Source organism: Cinclus cinclus, chromosome 1, assembly GCF_963662255.1.
Source record: "Cinclus cinclus chromosome 1, bCinCin1.1, whole genome shotgun sequence".
NCBI lineage: Eukaryota > Metazoa > Chordata > Aves > Passeriformes > Cinclidae > Cinclus > Cinclus cinclus.
This window is the reverse complement of record NC_085046.1, coordinates 131,730,055-131,753,533: the sequence shown is the minus strand read 5'-3', so window position 1 is coordinate 131,753,533 and position 23,479 is coordinate 131,730,055. Positions and strand designations below refer to the sequence as shown.

At 36.2% G+C, this 23,479-nt stretch overlaps 1 protein-coding gene across 8 annotated transcripts in view; it reads left to right on the top strand.

Moving 5' to 3' along the window:
* The window catches only part of UBR5 (ubiquitin protein ligase E3 component n-recognin 5), an 84,662-nt gene that overhangs the window by 29,305 nt on the left and 31,878 nt on the right, over positions 1 to 23,479 (top strand). For 7 of the 8 annotated variants that reach the window (XM_062490706.1, XM_062490688.1, XM_062490677.1 and 4 more), the window contains 14 exons: positions 1,321 to 1,470; positions 3,449 to 3,642; positions 7,051 to 7,167; positions 7,248 to 7,358; positions 8,086 to 8,240; positions 10,100 to 10,217; positions 11,035 to 11,219; positions 11,990 to 12,099; positions 13,719 to 13,831; positions 20,264 to 20,407; positions 20,505 to 20,616; positions 20,823 to 20,977; positions 21,804 to 22,001; positions 23,118 to 23,328. In XM_062490706.1, the coding sequence (XP_062346690.1) occupies positions 1,321 to 1,470; positions 3,449 to 3,642; positions 7,051 to 7,167; positions 7,248 to 7,358; positions 8,086 to 8,240; positions 10,100 to 10,217; positions 11,035 to 11,219; positions 11,990 to 12,099; positions 13,719 to 13,831; positions 20,264 to 20,407; positions 20,505 to 20,616; positions 20,823 to 20,977; positions 21,804 to 22,001; positions 23,118 to 23,328 (2,073 nt within the window). Of the gene's footprint in view, positions 1 to 1,320; positions 1,471 to 3,430; positions 3,643 to 7,050; positions 7,168 to 7,247; positions 7,359 to 8,085; positions 8,241 to 10,099; positions 10,218 to 11,034; positions 11,220 to 11,989; positions 12,100 to 13,718; positions 13,832 to 20,263; positions 20,408 to 20,504; positions 20,617 to 20,822; positions 20,978 to 21,803; positions 22,002 to 23,117; positions 23,329 to 23,479 lie in introns of all 8 variants that reach the window. The other variant, XM_062490697.1, reaches the window with a different exon arrangement.

The following is a 23,479-nucleotide window of genomic DNA, read 5'->3' as shown; positions in this document are numbered from 1 at the left end:
CAAATGAGGTTTTCCTGCTGCCAGAAGGTGCTATCCTGCCATTCCTGTGCATGGGAGTGAGATTTTTGGGCCTTTTTGGGCTAGTGAAACATAATTTGGGGAGCCTGTTTTTTTAAGTCAGATTTGCTTGGAGGTTTGGGAAATGCAGAGCTATTTCCTTTGGCAGCAAGCAGTAGGGACTGGTCAGCTTTGTAGCATGTGGTGATGCTCCAAGTTTGGGGCTCTGATTACTCCATTAACACAGTCTGAAGATCCATTCCCACCTTACTTCTATACCCAGTGAACTTCTGTTTCAAGCCAGGTGAATGCACTGGTTGTAGATTTAGAAATGCCCCCTTGTCCCCCCTTGTGCCTGCCACAGGGATAAAGGAGGGAAGTAGGACTGCCCTTTTGTAGCAAGGTGGTGGTCACATTTAGTTGTCTTTGACAGTCCATATTGCTGGCCTTAAATAAGTCACATGAATTTCCAGTAGCCTCTTTTGTGTGTGCATAGAAGCTTTAGTTTAGTTAATGGAAGGAGATTGTTTTTCACTTTAATGATGATTATTACTTCAGGGAAACTCAAGTTTTCTGACATAGAAGCTAGGGCAGTCACAGTATTTAATTTAAGTTCAACCTTTTGGTTTGGTTAGATCTTTTTTTTTTTTTTGAACTGCATGGTATTAAAATATTGTGCTCTTTCCAGGTAACTGTTGTTGTTCATGTAGCTACCATTTAAAGCTTTGTATTGCGAGCTGCAAATTACTACCTTGTGAATTAAATGAGTACATCTTTCTCTGAAAGAAACATTCCACGGAGAAACATGCAGTCAAAGACGTGGCTGAGCGAAGGCCTCCCTTCTCCATCAGCTCTGTCCTCCCTTCTCCATCAGCTCTGTCTTCCCTTCTCCCGTCAGCTCTGTCCTCCCTTCATTCTAGGTCATCTTGGGAGGTCTGCATCACGTGCATGAGTGTGTGTGCACATGTGTGTATATGTCTCTATCTTATTTTAGTACTTTGTTCTTTCAAGTGACGGTCAAAAGTTTGAATTTCTGGGATACAGAACAATATGTTTTGGGAAAGTCTTGTTTGGGAAATGTGGTTAGGTATGTGACAGAGCAGTTCTTGCAGGGAAGCTGGTTTTGTTCACTAGTTCGCCAAGCTTGTTTGTAAATGTGGTTGCATAGGAGGCACATGAGTTTGCACTGGTGAATCTGAAGAGCAGAAATTCAATTAATAGATAGGACTTTTTTTTGTTTTGATATTTGTTTAGTTGATGGTCTCTCTAGCTGATGTTTTAAGTAGCTGATTATTCACTTAAGATCCTTGTCTCCTCTTATAGAGGATCTTATGTCTCTTCTGGATGCTGATATACATTCTGCTCACCCAAGTGTCATTATTGATGCTGATGCTATGTTTTCAGAAGATATTAGTTACTTTGGTTATCCATCCTTTCGGCGCTCATCACTTTCCAGGCTAGGCTCATCCAGAGGTAATTTTGCACCTTTTTTCTTTGTAATAAGTAGTTTGCTGTGGAAAAAGCTAGTGATAGTACACGCTGGTGGTTTAGATGCTGACTTAATGTGAAAGTAGACTGATATGTTGCCAAATATAGGGTAGAGAAGTAGACTGCTGCTCATCAAAATTATTTATGAATTCTGACTGTTAGCAGGTAAGTTTCTGCAAGAACACTGGTAGTCATATAATTTAAATATAATTGTTAATCATCGGTGTTGCAAGGTGTTATAAAATTACTGCATGTTAAGTTTATTTTCAACTGTAGTGTATATACCTACTAATACATAGATTGCATTACAAATACATAATTTGGCTCAAAAATTAGTAATAATCAATGACAGGCAGCATTCTTAATACTTTTCCTTATTTTTTTTCCTTCTTCTTTCTTTCTTTTGGGTTGCTCTTTGTACACTATTGTTCACATTTCCTTAGTTGTTCCATGACAGAAGCTACCTTTATGGAATGAGAGGAACTTTAGATAATAAGGAGGAAGAGAAAAATCTAAATTTTACTTTTTTTAAGTATTTTTACAGTTGGATAAGGAGAACTATTGGCAGGTGATAAAAAGAGCTCCCTGAGCAGTGTTAGGGCATTTTTTCTTTTAGGCATTATATACTTGAAAGATTTATAACAGACCATGCAGCAATTTCCTATCTTTTTGATTGCCATAATATCTAGAGTATTTCCAAACTGTTAGTCCAAGCTCTGGTGTGATTGTTTATTTAGTACAGTTTTGTTGCCTTTCATGAATATGTTTTAATATATTAATTGCTGAACATTTAAGTTCTTGTTATGAAATTACTTCTCAGGGATCAATGTAATGTTTGCTAGAAAGTAAGTACAGGACATTATATGAAATACATCTGTAAGACAGGGTGTTGTGTTTGGCTTAGGTAAAAACTTCCCCATTTGTCTAATACAGCACAAGACCCAAGACTTGGCGTAATGCATTGAAACTATGATATAATAATGCAGTCATCTCATAAATGTAATTCCAGTTCATTTTTGTGAGCATAAGTGAGGTACTTCATAGGTTAAATGCATTTACGTGCATGTGCGAATATTCAGCATCTGACATAACTCCTAAATTCCTCCTTTTTTTTCCCTTTTCTAAGGTTTTTCTGTATAAGAGGTTATTCTATATAAGACGTTACCATGAATTTTATACTCCTTATTTTCCATGCATAGTTGACTTGTGGAAAGTTAGTTTGATTACCTGATTTAAAAAAATTTTCTGCATGAGTGAACTGCAGAGTACTGACTTTAGACAGTTATAGGCCAGTTGGAGGGGAAGAATTTTGGTAAGGAATATTTTCCTGTGAGGATCCCTTTAAAAACTTGTCTGACTCTTGAAAAGTTTTCATTTGATCTACTCAAAGCAGATACACTTTAATTTGTTAAATCCAGTCCTTTAGAATACTGCTTTAAACAAAGGGGGCTGGATTGCCAAACACGTATGAGAGCTTTTTTAAATGCTTGCTTTCTTTAACCTTTTCAAATTACTGTTTTTCTGGGAAAGTTGCTGTGAAACTCTCTAATAAATACTCTTTTTTGGTTTGCATAAAATTGTCTGACGGACTGTATAGACTTAAGATTATTGTTGTAACTACACTCATGAAACTACAAAACTGCATATTGTACTAGAAAACTTCAAATAGAAATGCTAAATGTATTTGGCCTCTTGTGATTCAAGTGAAATTTCTGTAGCATTTTTTCATAGTGCACAAAACTGTAAGCCTTTATTTCTACCTTATTTTATGTTTAGTAATTCTAAAGTACATATTCTTGAAAGAGTTAATATATTGAATGTTGCATGTCAGGACTATATTTTTAATCTGTGTGAGTAGATTAACTGCTGTTAGTTGCATCCTGAAGGGTCTTTACTAGAGAGTGGCTTACTTTTATCCCACTGGTGTGACCCAATTGCATACCAGTTCTCCTTCTTCCCTTAGAGAGAGACTCTGAGCTGTTGCGTGAACGTGAGTCCGTTTTACGTTTGCGTGAACGAAGGTGGCTTGATGGAGCCTCATTTGATAATGAAAGAGGCTCAACAAGTAAGGAAGGGGAACCAAACCTGGACAAGAAGAATACACCTGTTCAAAGTCCTGTTTCTTTAGGAGAAGACTTGCAGTGGTGGCCAGATAAGGTACGGAATTCTTAAAATCTTATGGTTTGCATGCTGTGCAATAGATCTGTTTATTTTTTTTTTCTGAATAAATACTGTGAGTTGCCTTTTCGACTATCACATCTTAGTTTTGTGAGATAATGTAATAAAGCATACTCATTATTATGCACTTAGTTAAATTGCACATAATTAACGACTCTTATAGCTGCACTTCTGTTACTACTGTTTTAATTTTCTTCATGCATTTTCAGAATACTGCTTTAGATCATAAGGCTTGGGGTTTTTCTGTTTCTTTTATTTTCTTGGGTGCTCAAAGCATTTAATTGGCAGTAGGAAACTAATGAAACAATCTAAACTACGCTTCATCAAGGAAACATTTTTTGATAAGCATTATTATTCTGAGTACTACTTTCTGTTTGAGTGGATTGGGCTTTTAAACTACAGTGGTAAAAATCTGCATTTATTTACAGTTGTATTTTGAGTTGATCAGTAACTTGGTTGCTCCTTCAAAATCCATTTGTCTTTGATTTGCTGCTTTTCTTTGTAACCTTAAATCCATTTTCAAGGCAAGAAGTAATTACCGCAGGAGATAAAAGTGGTAGAAACACCAGCTGTATATGGTAATCGAGTATCCATGGTCATTATCTCTATGGATTACCTAGATGTTAGGGGAGATGAGTTTTTAAAAACCCAAATAAAATAAAACCCAAACCAACCAACCAAACCAAAAAGCTTCCTAAGAATGGAAGTGATCATCTATGTTTAGTAGACCAAATTTCATTGACTTGGTCTAGTGTTCCCTTTTCTGTCTGTCCAGGGGATCTGTGAGGTGCTTTTTTAATCTGTCACACATTATTTTTCTGTGTCTGTGTTCATTTCAGACTAAATCTAGGTAGAAAGCTTGAAAACAGAGGTGAATATAGAGGCTTTTTTCTGCTAACAGCGGCATGACTTTTAGATGCTATTGTCTTCTTTAGGGCATTCAAACTGAGAAATTAGGAAACCTAAAAAGAATGTTTGTCTAGGAGTTGCTCTCTACCAGATTTTTCATGTCTGAAGTGTTTTTTCTTTGTTTATTTTGGGTTTGTTGTTGGTTTTGTTTCATTTTGTTATTCCTCGTCTACTAACATTGAACTTCTCTGTCAGCGAAAGTTGGCAGCTTTTGTCCCCCTAGCTTAGAAGGAGAAAATGTAGCTTGAGTAGTAAGACGTTTCAGGAATTTAACATGAAAGAATAAATGTAGTTTAGATTTGGAATACTGACTCGTGTGTTTTGGTAATGTTACTATGGCCATTATTACTGGTGTCGGGGTTATTTGTTTGTTTTGCTGTGATATCTAACTGTATGTCTGTGCAGCTTGTATATACTGAACTGCTTCCCACTTAGCTGTTTGCATGAGCACTCATATAAAGCCCTATCTTCTGGGCTTCCAGTTAAATGAACATGTTTTACTGGAAAGGCCTTCCATTTTTATTCAAAAGTAATTAAACTTTCTATCATTTCCTTCAGCTGAACATTCATAAGAAATGATTCTGTGTCTTTTCTGCTATAAATCCAGTATGAATTTTTGTTGGTAGTATTTTCCAATGGAAATTCTTCAAGGTGAAAATCCTGAGGGAGATGGTTTAGCAGAGAGGTCGGTTCAGATGTTTCTTCCATTTTGGAAAATATGAAGGGGTCTTGAAAGGTTAATGGAAAAGACAGTAAGCCAGGGGGCAAGTTAAAGCACACAAGAAACCACTGGAAAAGAACCAGTCATGATTGCAATTATTTTTCCTTCATTTTTCATTATTTTGACCTTTAGCATTTGGGACAGAACTCTGTTGAAGGCTGTGATGAGGGTGGTTAACTTTTGTTTGTGGGAGGTGAAGTAACCAACCTGAGAGAGATGGGTGAAACTTTTGGAAAACTGATAATGCTCCCAAATACATCAGTTTCACCAGCAATCTGAGGTTGGTGGTGTATAGGCAAGTTGCTCAGGTGCTGAGTTTTCTCCACCAAATAAATGTCATCAACTGCTCAGAAATCCAAATCAATGAATACATTCTGAGATTTCAAATCTTGTTACACTGTAGTACTGTCGGTCTACATTTGCACTGTATCATTGCACCACGTGTATCAGAGCCATATGTACCTGTAGTGTAGTAATGACAAGTATGACTGATTTTTTTTTTTTCCCTACTTCACTGTATGCAAACCAAGACTTTAGTTTTTTCAAGTAGGTACGTTCTGCTTAGCTATTGAGATACTAAGATTTTGTCGGTAGTCTGCATCATCTTCAAGTGTGTTTCTCTGTTCTGAAATCAGAATTTGTAATTGAACATGAGTGTCAGGTTTAAAGAAACAGAGCTGGTGTGTTCATGCATCTTTGGGCAGTGGGTTGAATGGCCCTCTGGAGGTGAACGTAGCATTGCTCCTGAAGCACTTAGGTCACAAGTGCTAATATTTTGATGGAAGGGTGAGAAAAGATTTGATTGGCGCGTCTCTCTAATATTCAGTTTTTGGTACAAAGCTGTTTGTTTTTAAAAGATACGTTAACAAGATGAAAAGTCAAAATGAGCATGTCTTGGAGCAAAAATTAATTGCTTTCCATACTTAACTCTGAGGCATTAGCCAGCTAACTTCTGAAGATTCATCTATGCTAATGAAGTAGAGATGCATCTCATTAGACTACAGTAGGTTCTGATGACAGTTCTTTCTCAGAATGTGCAAAGTTTATGCCATGGCATGTATTAATAATCATGATGTAGATTAGTATTTGTGTTTCTTCTGTGCTGTGTGGGTAGATGCCCTCCAGAACAAAATAGTTCTCTAATGATTTAACTAATTCTAGACACTCTTCTCAGGGTATAAAAGAAAATTGATTGTGATTGCTTCTGTCCTTTCCTCCTGCTTTTTACTTTTCCCAAAATACTGGTGAATTTGGTAAGAGCTATATTGAATGAATTCTGTGTAACTCAAGGGCACACTTACACCTTTTGGGATGCATACTTCTGGGCATGAAAACAGTAAAAAAATAGTGTAAATCTAGACTTATGAAACTAACAGTGTTTCCACTTTTAAACTTCTGTGGCGAAAAGTCTCCCAGTTTAAAGGATCGATAAATGTACTGGATAGTGGGACTTTTTTAATGGCTGACTGAGTTCAGTTTCCCCTCAGATGGCTGAAGTACTTAAACGTGGTGTCTTGTAATCTGAGAGTCAGTTAAAGATACTCATCATTAGAAGCAATGATGTTTTGGGGGGGGGGGGGGGGGGGCATGCTAATCTTGAGACAATTTGGATATGTTTTTATTTTCAGGTTCAACATTCATGGGTGCTCTGAAAAAAAAACCAATTCCAAGTTAATTTTTTTTGTTTTGCATTTACATGCTTTTATAGATGCATTTATAATATCCTTGTCTTAGACTTCATATTTCTGTGTTTGTAGGATGGAACAAAGTTTATTTCTATAGGAGCTCTATATTCTGAGCTTGTGGCTGTTAGCAGTAAAGGAGAACTCTATCAGTGGAAATGGAGTGAATCAGAGCCTTACAGAAATGCACAGGTGCGGTATAGCTTTAAATACTCCCCTTCAGAATTATTTATATGCTTTGAATATCTAAAATACTTTTTTGTTTTCTAAAGAATCCTTCACTACATCATCCACGAGCCATGTTCTTGGGGTTAACCAATGAAAAGATTGTGCTTCTCTCTGCAAATAGTATTAGAGCAACTGTTGCCACGGAAAATAACAAGGTATGAAATGTTTGCTGGTTGCTGAATTTGACAAAGCTGGGTTTTTTCAATTGCTTGCAATATATTATAGAGAAGTTGTTTCTTCAGCTTCATCTACACTAGAAATTACTTAATTCATTTGCTCCTTCCTTTCTTTTTGTCCCCATCTGGTGTTTTGTAGAAATGCAAAAAGTTTTTTAAAAAGATACCAGATTTAGAGTAGAAACAGTGGAAAGATACCTGGTTTACCTGATTATCTGAAACACTCCACTTTTTGCTGTTTCAGTAGAAACTGACTCTGGTTAGAGACTAGAGAAGCTTGTTAATGTTCTGTAGAGAATTAGCAGAAAAACTAAGGACATTGAAGCTTCCAGTGATGTAATGTAAATCAGATAAATATGCTTTTCAGCCCAGTTAGAGTGAACTCGAAACTGATTTAGTAAAGGCACCACCATGTCTATATATTTTATGACAGGTTTCTCCATTTTTTTCCCAACCTTTTTTGTTAAGGTTGAGTGCTGGAAATTAAGGGGGAAACGATTCTGAAAAGCTCTTTTGGGGAAAGAAATAATGGTAGGGATAAATTTCCAAAGTGTATAATTGTTTCTTTGTTTGGTGAGGTATTTTTTCTCCCCTTACAAAACCAGTAAATATTACATTAGAAATGCAACTGATGTGCAACTTTTCTTTTTCTTTTTTTTTTCTTTCCCCTCTACCTTCTCTGTTCCTTTCTTTTATTCTCCCTTAGGTTGCTACATGGGTAGATGAAACTTTAAGTTCTGTAGCCTCTAAATTAGAACACACTGCACAGACATACTCAGAGCTTCAGGGAGAACGGATTGTTTCTTTACACTGTTGTGCTCTTTACACATGTGCTCAACTAGAGAACAACTTGTATTGGTGGTAAGTAAATACTGTGTTTGTGTACAGCAGTGTGGATGCTCTGAGAAGCATTGCAAAAACTACTGAGCCACCGTTGTTCTGAGTTTGGTAAATCTGCACTCGATCTTAGGTTCCCTTTATAAAATATATTTATTCTTTTTTTAAATGCCTAAAGCTTTTGGATCCAGTTATAACATCTTCAGCAGAATAAGGTCATTCTGTTGGGAGGTGTGTAAATGCTTTACCATTCAGATGTATCAGTACTATGCAGGATCAGAAAATAATCTTCTCTATGCCTTTTGGGTCTTTTTCAGATTATAAATATGGAACAAACTTACCCACATATGAGGTCGATGTTCCACTGTCTGGCTCTGTTAGCAGTTTTGGTCTGTTAGTTTGTGATCTAAATCTAAGGGGGAAATAACATCAAATGCTCCCTCTGGAGTTTGTTGTTGAAATACAACCCCTTCAAACATAAAATATGAAATGTTAGTTAAAATAATCTAACTAACAACTAGATGATTAAGAAGCCTACACTGAAAAAAACGCAAACAAAACAGAGCAAAAACAAACCCTCAAAACAATATTTCCAAAAGGGCTCTGAAATGAGTTTCTAATTTAAGTGAATTCATTGGGTAATACTAATCCATTGTCAGCATGCATTATTTTTCAATGTGTCAGGAGTCATTGCATTATGCATCATGCTTAAAGTTCAAGTGGCTTTGAGGCATGGATGAGTTAAGTACTTGATGATGAGCTGGAAATCAGAGCATTGAAAATTGATTGTATGAAACAGCTTTCTCATTAAATTCTATTAACTCTGAAAAATATTTAAGTAGACTTGTAGCTATACTTGTAAACATCTGTTTCTTGGCTCTTTTGTTATATTATGGCTGACATGGCATACTTTATTACTCTTTATATAGAAACTGCTAAGCCATAGCATTGGAGATACTTGGCTGTTAGAACCTTCCGTATTTGCTGGATGAATTTGTGCAAAATAGAAAAATACTTATTAGCATTTACATGTAGTCTTTGGAAGCAGTTTATGATGTAACATGTCTTTTTCCAGTTAAATGTCAGCTGTGGTGATTTTATGTTATCAGACTGATGCAGACAGAAGCTTCTGTTACTGTTGATACCCTTAGTTAAAGTGATCTATAGTACATGAAACAGGATTTCAATTTCCAGTCTTTCACAGAACTGATGCTTTTTACATTTTACTTAAAATGAAGGAGTTTCTTGAATCAAAGCTTGTAACTGTATAAGCCAGTGACTGAAACATGAAGTATCAAAATAATAAGCCTGCTTAATTGTGTATGCAGGCATGATTTGCAGCTAAATCGAGTGGATCCAATTATAAAAGAAGTGTTTTTTCCCCCTCTTACAATGGAAGTCTGTTGTAAGAGTCCCAGACTCCTTCACCCATGTATCCAGAGAAAAAGTGAGGCTTTTAGAAACAAAAATCACATTCCCCAGAGTTTGCAAATTCTGAAAATTATCATTAGTCATGGGGAAGATATCCTCAAGTTCAGAGAAGCAGACTGCATCTTGAAAGCTGTGACTGGACTATACCACTTGTGACAGAAGTTTTGCAGTACTTCAGACTGGAAGGAAAGCCATCTGGCAGGGAAATAAGTTGTGTGCTCCGCCTCTTCCCCCTCCTCTGTATAAACTGGGGTAGTCAAGATGAATTTGGGAAGTGGGGGTACCCATGGAAAAAGGTTTCATTTCTCCAGTGCTTTGAGATTTCGGAGAAGGTGGCACACATACTTGAATGTTTGCTCATGATTACATTAAGCAGAAGAATAAACTGTTCAAAATTCTGAACAAAGCTTTTCTTTCACAGCCTTTTTAAAATAACATGCATTTTTCCACAGGGGTGTAGTTCCTTTCAGCCAAAGGAAGAAAATGCTAGAAAAGGCCAGAGCAAAAAATAAAAAGCCGAAGTCTAGTGCTGGTATCTCCTCTATGCCAAACATAACTGTTGGAACCCAGGCAAGTACAGCTGTCACCAGTGGCACTTTCACCATGCTATATGATGAGCTTGCAGCTTGCTCTTAAAAAAACACAACAAAATTAATAAAACAAAAGTTATGCACAAAAGTCATTGCAATAATGTGAAATTAAAATAGTATATTTGAATTAAATGGCTGTAAATGGCTGTGTCCTGTTAGTATTGTTACTGTTCTAAAAGTATGACTACTGCTGCACAGAAGAACAAGCTGTAGTCATGCGGAGTACTTCTCTTCTAACTTACCTCCTGATTCTCTATTTGGGGAGAAAGTAAGTATAGAAATATAATTCCTGATAGCACAAATAGCTTTGTAAATGATTAGGCATTTAGATGCCTGCAGTATTAATGTCTGGGTTTGCTTTATTTATGCAGTGTGATAGACCTTTGGTTTGAAGCCTTTACCAAAAAATGCTAATAACTGGTACAGAGAATTTTTTTTTTGGATTAGTACTAGAAGTAATATGAGATGAAGTAGCTCTTCCCCAAGGAGCACATGTCTTTTGATACCAAAGCCACTCTAATTGACACTGTGATGAGTCCCTGTTATTGGATTAATTGTTCCTTTTGTGGTTAAGCATCTAAATGTTATACATTAAGCAGTTTCACTGCTGAAGCTGTTGCTTTCAGCTGTGAATTGCACAACAGTTTCTTTTCCATACATAATGCTGACTTTTGTCTTCACCTGATTCCATAAGTTTTCTATTTTGACTGCTACATATACCACCAAAAAATAATGTACATATGATTTCCCTCAGTAGAATTCATTTTTCTCATAGAAATACATATTTCTATCTGTAGGTGTGTTTAAGAAATAACCCCCTCTATCATGCTGGAGCAGTTGCATTTTCAATCAGTGCTGGAATTCCTAAAGTTGGTGTGCTAATGGAATCTGTTTGGAACATGAATGACAGCTGTCGATTTCAGCTTCGGTCCCCTGAGAGCTTAAAAAACATGGAGAAAGCCAGCAAAACTACTGAGGCAAAGTAAGTGTGGGGAACACCTGCACGTACACACGGGTGATTTATGTGATGCTCTCTTGAACTGGGGAGTAAGAATGGAAAAGGAAGGTCAGATTTTTTATAATTTTGAGAGTTTTTGCCATCTTTATAAGACACTAGGTTTCTTGTAAACTTGGCTAGATGTGCAGAAATGCTTACTGCAGGAAAGGTATCTCAGTTGCGTGAAAGCACTGTGTACATGTGAAATGCAGGGGGAGTATTAAATAAAGGCTTGCCTACAGTGTTTCATAAAGTTTCCAAGATTTTATATTTTAAGAACTGAAACTGCAACCAGCTGTTCCCTGGCTCTTCTGGAGATTAAACAAATCTGTTTCATAGTTGGAAAAAAAATCTTCAGGTTGATAGTTGCCATTTAAATGTTTCTTAAAACAGGTTTAAACAATTCCAGGTAAAGCTTGAAAATGTTTAGCAGTTCTGGAGTTTCAGGTTACTGTATAAAGCCAATAATTCTTTCTTTCCTCAAATGAAGCTCATTGTGTTGTTTTTTGTAGTAGTGTATCTATGCTCAGTTAATGTTAAAAAGCTAATCCCTGATTAAGCAGCTTTGCACCATCTCCAACCTCCAAGATTGATGGCCTTGTCAGTTATGATGGTCAGTCACAAGTGTGGAGTTATTTCTTTAAAGTATTATTAAAAGAACAATGCTGGGATACAATGATGCTTTATTCATTGTCACAGAAAAGATGTCACTTTTTCTTTTCTTTTTTCATTCTAAGTACTAACTTTTATTCTAGACCTGAAAGCAAACAGGAGCCAGTGAAAACTGAGATGGGTCCTCCACCATCCCCAGCTTCTACTTGTAGTGATGCATCTTCAATAGCAAGCAGCGCATCAATGCCATATAGTAAGTAATGTGTAGCTCAGAGTAAACTTGAATAATTGTGTAGAAGAAGTTTCCATAAAAGGCACTTCTGTGGTGATTCTGTACTAATTACTGATTTCAGAATCCTTTGGTCTTTCTGTACTGCAGTATTGATAAAGGCTTTTGTAATAGACTTCGAATAATCTGTTAATTGTCAGTGTTAAATAAATGTGTAAACAGTGACTCCTTGATGTAAGGTGTACCTGCGCAAGCATAACAGTTCTCAGAATCAAAAGTATCTTTCAGGAGGTGGTCAATAGGAAACTCTGAAGATAAATTTATTTTTAATTGCAATGTGATAATGAGTTTCTTTGCAGCCCAGAAGTTGAACTTGTTTTCGAAAGCTTCTTTAGAGATTAAGTTGCTGTTGAACAGCTTGCCTTGTAGTTGAAAGTCAATGCAGAAAGCAGTAGTTTGTATGTTACAGAAAATGTCTAAAATGAGACATTCTTTACTAACATATAGCAGCAGTCAGGGAAGTTTCATTGTACAAGTTGGGCTTAAAAACCTGAAAGGCTACATCCAGATTTAACTGGACTCCTTAAGCATTTTTTTCTCTCAATTTAAACACCTACATTTATAACATGTAATTACAATGCCATAATTTGAAGAAATCTTCTCTACAGCTTTTTTTCCTAACTGTTCCCAAACTGCAGTTTTAAGAAGTATTGATCTAATGACTCAAATGGCCTCGTGCAGGGACTGAGAATTTCATCTGCTCAGATCTGCAGTACTCACTCATTTTACTAGAAGTCTTCTATTATTGATTTCTTTTGCAGTTCATTCAACTGTAATTTTCCACTGGCTACAGCTTGGCTTGGGCTTTTGAACTAGTGTTTGAAGTTAACTGTGCAATTTGATTAGAAGTTCTCTGCTTGTTACTTTAAATATGCCGATAGTATTAATTACACTATATACTCAACTTGGAAGATTAAAGGTTCTTGTCAGTGTTAATTTAGCCATATTATGTATTTAGATGTGATGATGAGTGTGCTACAGTTGCTGTTCAGATAGAGTCTGCAGGAAATCTAACTGTATTACAATTGCCATTAGTCCAAATATCTGTTTTCTGCTTCATTTGCTGTTTTTCTAGACGTTTACCAAGTAATCCATATGTGTTAGGCAAGCAGACTTTGTAAGGCTTATATAAAGCACTGTATCAGAAGTGACTGAATGGTCTCACAATGTCAGCCATTTTACTTACAGCATGAGTGTATGAGTCCTGCCCAAACAGGGCTTGTTCCTTCTATTTTAATTTTTTGTGGTTACTGTATTATTAATTTTGTTCTGCTTACTGTATTTAAAATTTTAAAATATATTGTATTCTGATTGCTCTTCTTAAATATCTTTAAAAATTGCTTTGATTGTCATACAGGCTTTATTAGTTCCAAATCCATAAAAAAACATGAAAGTGATGTGATATACTTATTAGGTGGCTCTGACTCTTATAGTTACATTCTTGTTAACATCTTGTTAATTTCTGCATTTGACTACTGATAATCTTTTGGGAGGAAGGGTTTGATGTTTACTGAACATTGCTTCTTGATGCTTTGATTAAGTATATCAAGTCTTTCTTTTTGGTAATAACTTTTTTGTCTCAGAGCGACGACGATCTACTCCTGCCCCGAAAGAGGAGGAGAAAGTGAATGAAGAACAGTGGTCTCTGAGGGAAGTTGTGTTTGTGGAAGATGTTAAGAATGTTCCTGTTGGCAAGGTGTGTCTAAAATCTAAAATACACTGGTTTTGGGGAGGGGGGAATAAAGGTTTTTCCTTTAGATAAGCTAACTTTTTAAAACATCATACTTTCGGGGATGCTTGAGAGTGTTTCTGATGAATATGACTTTTACTGTGTTTGTATTTGTCTGCAACATAATGATAATAATAGAGTGGGTGTGTTGTGAGTAAAATGTGATAAATCTTAAAAAATTCTTGCATTTTAAGTTGAACCACCATATTAAGAAAAGCAGATGTGGTTTTATCTAAAATATTATTTTGTTGTCTTGAGCAATAACTCCCACATGTCCAGTGAGATTGTGAAGGGTTCTGCCTGTTGACTGACGTTTGCATACACATAGGTAGAATATTTGGGTGAATCTCATGTTCTGGCAACCAAATAACATAAATATTTTTGTTAGAAATTACACACTTCAATAATATGATTATAAAGTTATTTCATTTATTACTTCAGAAAATCCCTTTATTTATTCCTTGTAAATTTTTTCATTTTTTCTCTAATAAACCTTTGCTCTGACTCAAGAGTCATATGGAGGAAAATACTCCCTTTTCTCTTTTGCCACTGTTGTGTGATATTAGGAAGGATTATGTCCTCTAATAACAGCAATGAGAAAACCAGTAAGATTTTCCTCAAAAGGAAAATATTGGGTTGCTTTCCACTTGATTCATAGAAGATTTTAAAAAATGTTACCAGAGAGGATCAATAACTGTCCAACAAAAGGCAGGTGAAGTTAGTAGGAGTTATTTTACTGGTATCCATAATGGATTTACTTGTGTGGCAGTGTATGATTTGCCTTCAGCAGTATCTTTGAAGGGAGCAGGCTCATAATGAATTTTCATTAGCAAGTTTAGGTCATTTCTGCAGAAGGGAATATGGAGCAACTTAGTTCATTGTAACACTTTAATTTCTGTAAGTAAGATTTTGAGATCTAGTTGAAGTTGCTGAAACCATTGTTTTCCTCTGATACCATCTTTGGGAAAGTGCCTCTTGTCCTTAGCTGTCCTTTTTCTTTTAGATCCTAAGATTTTCAGTACAGAGACCAGTCTACTGTTCCTGTATATAGTTGCAAAGCTGTCTGTGCATTGCATCAAGTACTACTATAATCAATATAAAAGAGCTTGACTTTTTATGTTTGTGTTTTCACTGGAGTGCTAAAATCAGTAAGTGGCATGTCTTCTGAACAGAGTTAGTGGTGCTGAGTCTATTCTAGATCAGTTGTTTATGGCAAAAATGCTTCTTTTCCTTCATAAAGCACGCTGTCCTTTTCCAGTGGTATTTACTGCCATTCCTGCTTTTCCTTTTAATGTTTTGTAATACTTTTATCTTTAGAGCTTAGGTAGAATCCAGCAGACAAAATTATAACTATTTTTTGCCTGGTGGTATCCAGGTTGAAGTCAGAAGTGCAGTTTATTACAAGGCAATAAACAAATTTAAGCCTTGTGATATGTTCTGTTTGCAGTTTGAATCAGTTGTGTAATTGAAGAAAAACCAGAGGCACCTTAGTCTGCAGAAAAGTTACCTTGGCAGTTTTCTTCTACAGACTCCAGAGTAATGTTGTTCATTCTGGAACAGTATTGTTTGTAATTGAGATTGTTGTAATCTGAATTAAGCATAAAGAGGATTTGAATTCTGAATAATCTGACTATTGTTGTATCCATAAGTACTTTTTGAATGTGTTTGTACAGAGGTTCAGAGTGAAAAAAAAAGCATGATTAGGACTTCATGAGTTAAGAAGTTCTACCCTTTTATAGTCCACCCAAATATACATAAATCTGGTCTTCCATGGGCTTCTCTTTAATGACTGACAATCTGAAAAGTCAGATCTTTGATGTATTGTAATGGGTGGCTTCAGTGGCATGAGCATCTTGCATGAGAATGTACTACTCCAGTGTAACCTGGGAACATGTTAGCCATGGTATTTTAGAACATTGGAAAGACTTTGAAACTTCTCTGAGTTTTAGGAACTTGATGTGAAAAAGTATGGTGTCAATGGAGCAACACTTAGCTTCTCTCAAAGTGTAGTTGTCCAGTAAAATACATGGTCATGGAGCATGTGAATAGTTGGGCATCTTTGAGAAATACACACTGCTAATTTGGTGGATATTTTTTGAGCACAATATAAAGTTAATTGCACTAAACTAATTGATTTCTGAGGCCAAAAATCTAGCTTTATGTACTGATTTGGATTTGAAGGAGTGAGAGGAATAAAACAATTATTTTTGTCCTTTTACCTACAAGAGCATCTGAAAGTTTGAACATTTATATTCTTTAAAATAAAATCAATAAGGTGTGGTAGCCAGGAGCTTCTGTCAAAATACTAGTCACCTTTTAAAATGATTTATATAATTTTTTGGTTTACTCAAAAAGAAAAATTTTCACTTGGTCTTCAGGAGATGGAATTTAGAGATAGGAAAGGAAGGGGTTCAGATTTACTGATGAGCAGCCTGAGTTCCTGAAGTGGTTTTGTTTCTAGAAATTTCATGTCCCCCTGCTTTTGGATGTATGCAGCAGCTTCATGTCTCTAAAAAATGTTTGCTTAAAATCCTTCCACGACCCCTGCTGTGTTCTGTAGAATGGTGGGCAGGTAGAAAGAAGGTGTTGACATCTAAAGTGCCTCTCTAGGCACTGTGTTGATAATGTAACAGCTCTCTCTTGATTGCTAAGATCCAAGATGAATGTTTGTGATCATTCTGGTACCAGTAGATCATGCAACACTGCTTCATAAGTGTGGATTTCATGTGGTGCCAAAGCAGTGAATGACCACAGAGTATGGCAAGAGTGCAAAGTTCTTACACTGAGGTGGTCTTGAAAGAGATTGAGAATGCATGTCTGCTAGATATACTCTTGTAGTTAGTCACCTCTTTGCTCCTTGGAATTTATTGCCTTCCAGTCTTATTTAAATCCTTCATGGCTTGGAACAAAAATAAGCCTTTATTCCTCCAAGTCTGTCACTAGATGGAAGAGGTAATCATTCCAGGATTATTTACCTAATGGAAGACTGATGGAATGAAATAGCTTGACACTTGTCCCATCTCTTGTCTGCGTTGGTGAGAAGTCTTAGGGAGTGTTCTTTAGTGTTGTCAGGAAAATATGTGGGCTGAAATAAGCCTTTGTTACTACTCACTGGTATCAGAGGGCCAGGTTTTTTTCTGTTAATTCCAAAGTGATTTGGGATATTCTACTTAACCACATTAGCTTCTGGATCTCTTCTTCTGAAATGGCTTAAATGGTGTCTGAAACCACTTCTAGAACAGAGGGATGGGGAATCTGGGTTGGAGCTGCTTTTTTCTTCTTTGGCAGCTGCGGTTCGTTTTGGTCTGAGGCTTTCCATTGGCAGTGTCCAAGGCCTCCCCAAACTGCTTCTGGTCATCAAAGTTATCCTCAACCAGGTGAGAATCCTGTGTATTACCAGTTTTGCAGTTCTTATACCCAGAAAGCTTATCAGCTCCTAGGAGTTTTATAAAACATAAATTTGGATTGAGTAGCTTGTTGTTACTTTGTATTGTAATATTTCAGTCAGCCACTTGTTTTTTTTTTTTTTTCCTTTGATTCCTGTCTGAGATTGAAGCTTTCCAATGAGAAAGATAAATTGATAGAGCACAGACTGGATCTTGCTCTAGAAGAGTTACCGACTCCTTATTAGGAATCTATTTGTAATCTTTCAAAGTTGAGTATTTTTTAAAAGTGTCAGTATTTCTGTGAAGGTGTTCATTCTACCTTTGGGATAGAGATAGAAGCCTTTTCTGTGATGTTAAAATTACTTCCATTTCAAAAAGGAGATTAGATAGGAAGTAAAAAACTTATTTTCCCTTGTCATCTGCTGCTGTGTTTTCAGCAAGAATGTGATGATTCTGGAGAGGGAAAGATTCAATGATTTCCAGTGGCATTCTGGTGTTATGGACTGTAGAAGTGGGTTGATAGTAGGGATAAAGGAGTTAACAACTTTGTTCGTCTTTTAGTTTCTCAAGTAATTTTTTTTATTCCATTAAAAAAACCAGTTGTTATCTTGTAGTTGAAAATGCACCAAAAAGGTATTCTGCTTTTCAGAAAAAGTTATTTAATTTTTCATTTTGTTGTTTGCTTTTTTCATTCAACTTATCCTCTTAATTAAGTCCTTAGTAAGGCACATATTGTACATGTATATTTATGCAAAATGCTTGTTTCTAATTGGTGAAACTTTTGCATTAGCAGTGTCAGCAGTACATTAGTTGTGTAAGCTAAAAAATCTCAATCCTTTAAGTTTTAGCATTTTATTTTTGTAATGAGTTTTTCAATTTACTCAGACTTACAGAAATTCAATTAAAGAGGAATGTTTGTGTTGCATATTTATCTTATATGGTGCTGGCTCATTATGCCACATCTTTGCTTTGGAGCTTTCTGTGTACAGTTGCTATGAAACGCTTCACTCAAGCTCATTGCTCACTAAATCAGGGGATAGTTTTAATTTATTTCTGTGCAACAACCAATACTGTAGTAGTAACTTTAACTAAAGAACTGATTTTAGTTTGAAGAGGTGATTATCTTTTTACCTTTAAAATCTTAATAAGCACATTTTCCAGTTTTTAGAGATACATGATTTTCCTTGAGACTGGGAAAGAGAAATAATTTGTCATGTGGATGCTGTAAGAGTTCCAGCACTTAAAAACTGTCATAATTTCTCTGAACACATCAAAAGTGATATAAGTGAGAAATGATGTAGTTGATGACACTGAGTGGCCAGAAAGCATGCAGTAAAAACCTTCTAATTATGGAGATAGAAAATGTTAAAGACTGGGGAATTGTACCTTTTCTTAGGGTGTGCTTCCATCAGAAAGCAGCCCAAATTTATAATGTTCTTCTAGCAACATTTAGTCATTTAAGAAAAAAGATTCTACATTTTGGACTAGAAGCTCCGATTGAACCACTGGCTTGTGATTACAGGCTTATAAATCAGTCTGATTATCCTAGAAACATCCAAATGTACATGGAATAAACTTCTTTTAGTAAAGCACGTTTTTTGTCTAGAGAGTTGTCTTTCCAGTCTCAATAGAAATCTGTCTTTGTACAGTCCAGATGATGGTTAATATTTGTGAATCCTTTGACTAGGTCTGAATTTTGAAATTTTTAGGTAGTATTCTTACAGCTGTCAGTGATGCTCTACTGCTAGAACTTATAATTCTGCTTCTACAATGAAGTTTCAGCATGTAAGGAGCAACTGCTGTAACTTGTGCACTTGATAGGCTGCTCTTAGCTATAGATATTGGGAGAAAACATGAAAGTGCCTGGATTTTTCTTACAGTATCTTGAAAATTTGAGACATATTTTTTATTGTTGGAAACTTTATAGAAAGTTGGTTGCATCTAGACCTTTGTTATGCACTTTCTATGTAGAAACTATTGAGAAATTAGGGCTTATTAAAGACTGATGGTTGCTTATATTTAGTTTTGATCAAGACTGAGTGCATACAGAGTTTTTATTTTTGCTCATAATTAAAGTATTGCCTGTTCTTTCCCCATCTCCTTCTGCCATAGCTTTGTTTTTGTTTTGATGAAACTGTGGTCTCAGCTGGAAATTCAAAGGGCCTTGCTGTTTGGTGATAGCACAAGAAGTTCCTCTGTCAAGGAAGCCTGTTTTGACAGTTCTGATTAGATATGTATGGCAGCAGCTCTTTAGAGAGGCTTACAGTCTTAGAAATGCCTGTGTCAGTGTAGGGTTGAATAGCTTCTGTTTCCTTGGGGAGCCAGGGAAGGACAGACAGACACACACACAGACAGAACAGCTGGATATACTTGTCTGAGTCCTTCAGTCTTAAGGGACTGAGTGGAGAACTTCATCATTGAGTGTGCATAAACAGGTACTAGACCCGTAAACTAACAGGTCTGTTTTCCACCGTTGAGGAAAAGAGCACTAAAAGTTTTGAGGTGGGGCCAAAAAAAGTTTTTTCCTTTATCTTGTAGTGTAAGAGCTAATGGGTACTTAAAGAGGAGACTCAGTGTAAACTTTATTGTTGTTGAATTGTTGGCTAATGTTTGGAATTCATTGCCGGAAGAATAATGTTTATTTCCTAAAGTGATTGCACAAATTAATGAGAGAAAGGTCATTCAACATGAAGTTGTCCTGCTGTTTCCAGGCGGTGGAAGTTGGAAAGAGACCAGGCGAGTACCAGTAGGAGCTTCTCTAATCAGGTGATGTTGGCTCCTTTTGGATGTAGGGTATTGAAGTGGGAGGACCTTTGATATGAAGTCATTAGGAAATCCAAGTTTCTCAAATTTCAGTAATTTTAGCAAAATGGCAAGTTAATGACCAAGAGCTGTGCAATTTTATCACTGGATATTATAAATTTTTTCCTCTCTCTTAAGATGACATGGTTTATTTTGAAGCAAATCAGATTCTCTTCAGCCTTTTGGTAAAACTAATGTGTTCTGCCTGTAGGTGCTAAAAGTGGATGGTGCGTACGTTGCTGTGAAATTTCCAGGCACCTCCAATAATGCAAATTGTCAGAGCAGTTCTAATTCCGATCCTGATCCTTCTTCTCTCCTTCAAGACTGTAGGCTGCTCAGAATAGATGAATTGCAGGTATGTGTTTGTGAAACACGGAGGAAACAATCAGTATTTTGAAGTGTCAGCACTAGGTGGGCTTAATTGCAGCTTAAAATTTCACATCTGTTTTCAGGTCGTAAAAACTGGTGGAACTCCGAAAGTTCCAGACTGTTTTCAAAGAACACCTAAAAAGCTGTGTATTCCCGAAAAAACAGAGATCCTAGCAGTAAACGTAGATTCAAAAGGTAAGTAGGACTTAACCCGTGAGTCCAAATCTGTTGGTTCCTTTATTACCTGTCTCTCATCCAAGTGAAAAACAGCTACTTGCAAAATGCCATAAACAGGTGCTTCCATTGTTATTAGTAATCCCTTTTAAGTGCTTTAGTTAGGAGTTCACTGGACGACATCCATAAAACACATTAATTTTTTTCTTCACGTTCCTTTTTTGAAGGAGTGCATGCTGTTCTGAAAACTGGGAACTGGGTTCGATACTGCATATTTGACCTTGCCACAGGAAAGGCTGAACAGGAAAATAATTTCCCTACTAGCAGCATTGCATTCCTGGGTCAGAATGAGAGAAGTGTTGCTATTTTTACAGCTGGACAGGTTTGTGGTTTTGTATCTCAGTCATTTAAGCTCACAGCACTTCACTTCTGTCATCTTTGAATGAGATGGTACAGCCTTCTGAAAGACTTCTCCAAAATCTGGCTAAAAAACAGTTTTTCAAATGGGCTGCCTTTAATATTTTGATGGCACAAAGGGAATAGCGATCAACTTTCTTAAGCACATCTTACTTAAACTCTACCTTGAATGTAAAAAAAGGGGGGGGGGGAAGGTGACAGAATGGTTCTTGAATTAGTATCAACTTGTTATCTAGCTGCATTTTGGAATGTGATCTAGCTGTATTTTGGAACTGGGTCAGATATAAATCCACTCTTGAGAATAAATGGAAATAGTAACAAAAGAAATTAATCTGTATGTAACTGAAAATACGGATTCACTAAAAGTGATTGAGGTTTTGTGCAACTCTTCCACAAATGTGGTATACTTTGTTTAGGATAATTGAAGGAAACATTTTTTGCAAAATAATTGAATTTGAATGCTTCATTTCAATATATTCAACTTTACTTGGAGCATGTAAGTAAGTTAAAAGTATAGGTACTATTTGTTTCACTGGTAATGTTAATTAATGTCATAAGGAAGGTATTTTAATAATAATTACTATGTTAAACACATTTCAGGCATTTGCAAAAGGGAATCTCCTATCTTATGTTGCACCACTTGTAATGATAGAAGTCAGTGACATAAATAATGAGAATCTCAGGTAAACTGTTGTAATTGCTGGCAGTCAAGAAGAACTGGACCTTTTGGGAAAGATAATATTTACAAATTATAGAGACTTTATAATGAATCTTTTTTTTCCAAAATGTAGGAGTCACCTATTATCCTTAGAGATGGAAATGGTACAATCTATCCCATGGCAAAAGATTGTATGGGTGGGATACGAGACCCTGACTGGCTTGATCTTCCACCTATTAGTAGTCTTGGAATGGGTGTTCATTCCTTAACAAATCTTCCTGCTAACTCGACCATCAAAAAGAAAGCTGCTATTATCATTATGGCTGTTGAGGTAAAATATTTTCTCTGCTACCAAATTATGTGCTTTTTTTTTTCTCTTGCTTTTATGAAGTTATGCTTAAAGCAGCTTCATGTTTCGATACCGATTTGTATTTTCACTATTTAAAAGAAGCTAATTTCCACTGAAGATTCTCTTAGAAACATGAAAACACCAACAAATTTGCCAAGTAAAGTGGGAGACCATTTTGGGGGGGGGGTGCATGACTTCTGTATCAGGCTTTTAATTAGTAAGGGTTTTTTAGGCATTGATTTTGAAAGGGTTACCTTTTTATATCTACTAACATTGTGCAATTTCAGTTGTCTCTTGGGTGCACAGTTTTTCTCAGCGATCCAACAACTGATTTTGTTTGGATCCCTTAGAATGAAATACTTATTTTTTAAAAAATTATCTATTTGGAGAATGCACTAGGAAACTAGGAGAGGAAAGTGAATGTTTTTTCACTTGAATCACCTGTAGAGTTCTGTCCTCATCAGTGATGTTGTATGAGTAGCTCTGCTGTGAATTTATATGTCATACTTGTAAAATCTTGTCAGTAATTTGTTAGCTCTGCTGTGTGTTCTGCTGCCACCCGGAGGTACTGTGTACCTGTTAGGCTGAGATTGATTTCACAGTGAAGTAGTATTCCATCATTATGGAAAAACTGTTTATATATGTGGTGGACCTCCCAGGCCTTCAACAGCTTCTAATCATTCACTTCTCGGCACATAAATCACTTGTTTAAAAAGAGCTGGCTTAGAACTCGTTCGTGTAGATCCTTAGGCTCTTTCAGTTGTATCATTTTTCCCATGTTACATGGAGCTATGAAATGGAAGTAATCTGTCTTAAGAATCCAACTTTGAAGCCAAAGGAATGCTTTTGTGAGTCTGGTGACTTCTGCTGCTCTATTCCTTTTGCTTGTCTGTGCCTGAATGCACCCAACTCTGTTTTTAACAGTGCTGTAATTGAAATAATGCATATTCTGAACAGCTCCTGCACTAACTTCCAGCCAGTGTTGGAGATGACCTTCCTATTAATTTCGAAATTAGAAGAGAATTAGAAGTATTTATGGAGCTTATACCTACTTTTTGTGCTTTACATTTCTAAAATATCCTATTCTTTTGAGTACAGAAACAAACACTAATGCAGCACATTCTTCGATGTGACTATGAGGCTTGCAGACAATACCTGATGAATCTTGAACAAGCAGTTGTCTTGGATCAGAATCCACAAATGCTGCAGACATTCCTTGGCCACAGATGTGATGGAAACCGTAACATTCTGCATGCTTGTGTGTCTGTGTGCTTTCCAACCAGCAACAAGGAAACAAAAGAGGAAGAGGGTGAGCGCAGCAATATAGTGAAAATAATTTGAAAATAGTATTTTCATGCATTTTCAAGAATATATGAAATAAAGGCTGCATTCTTCATATATGGGTATATTAAAATTTAGCACCTAAAATGTGCCTTGGCTTTTCACATGTGCTGAGACAA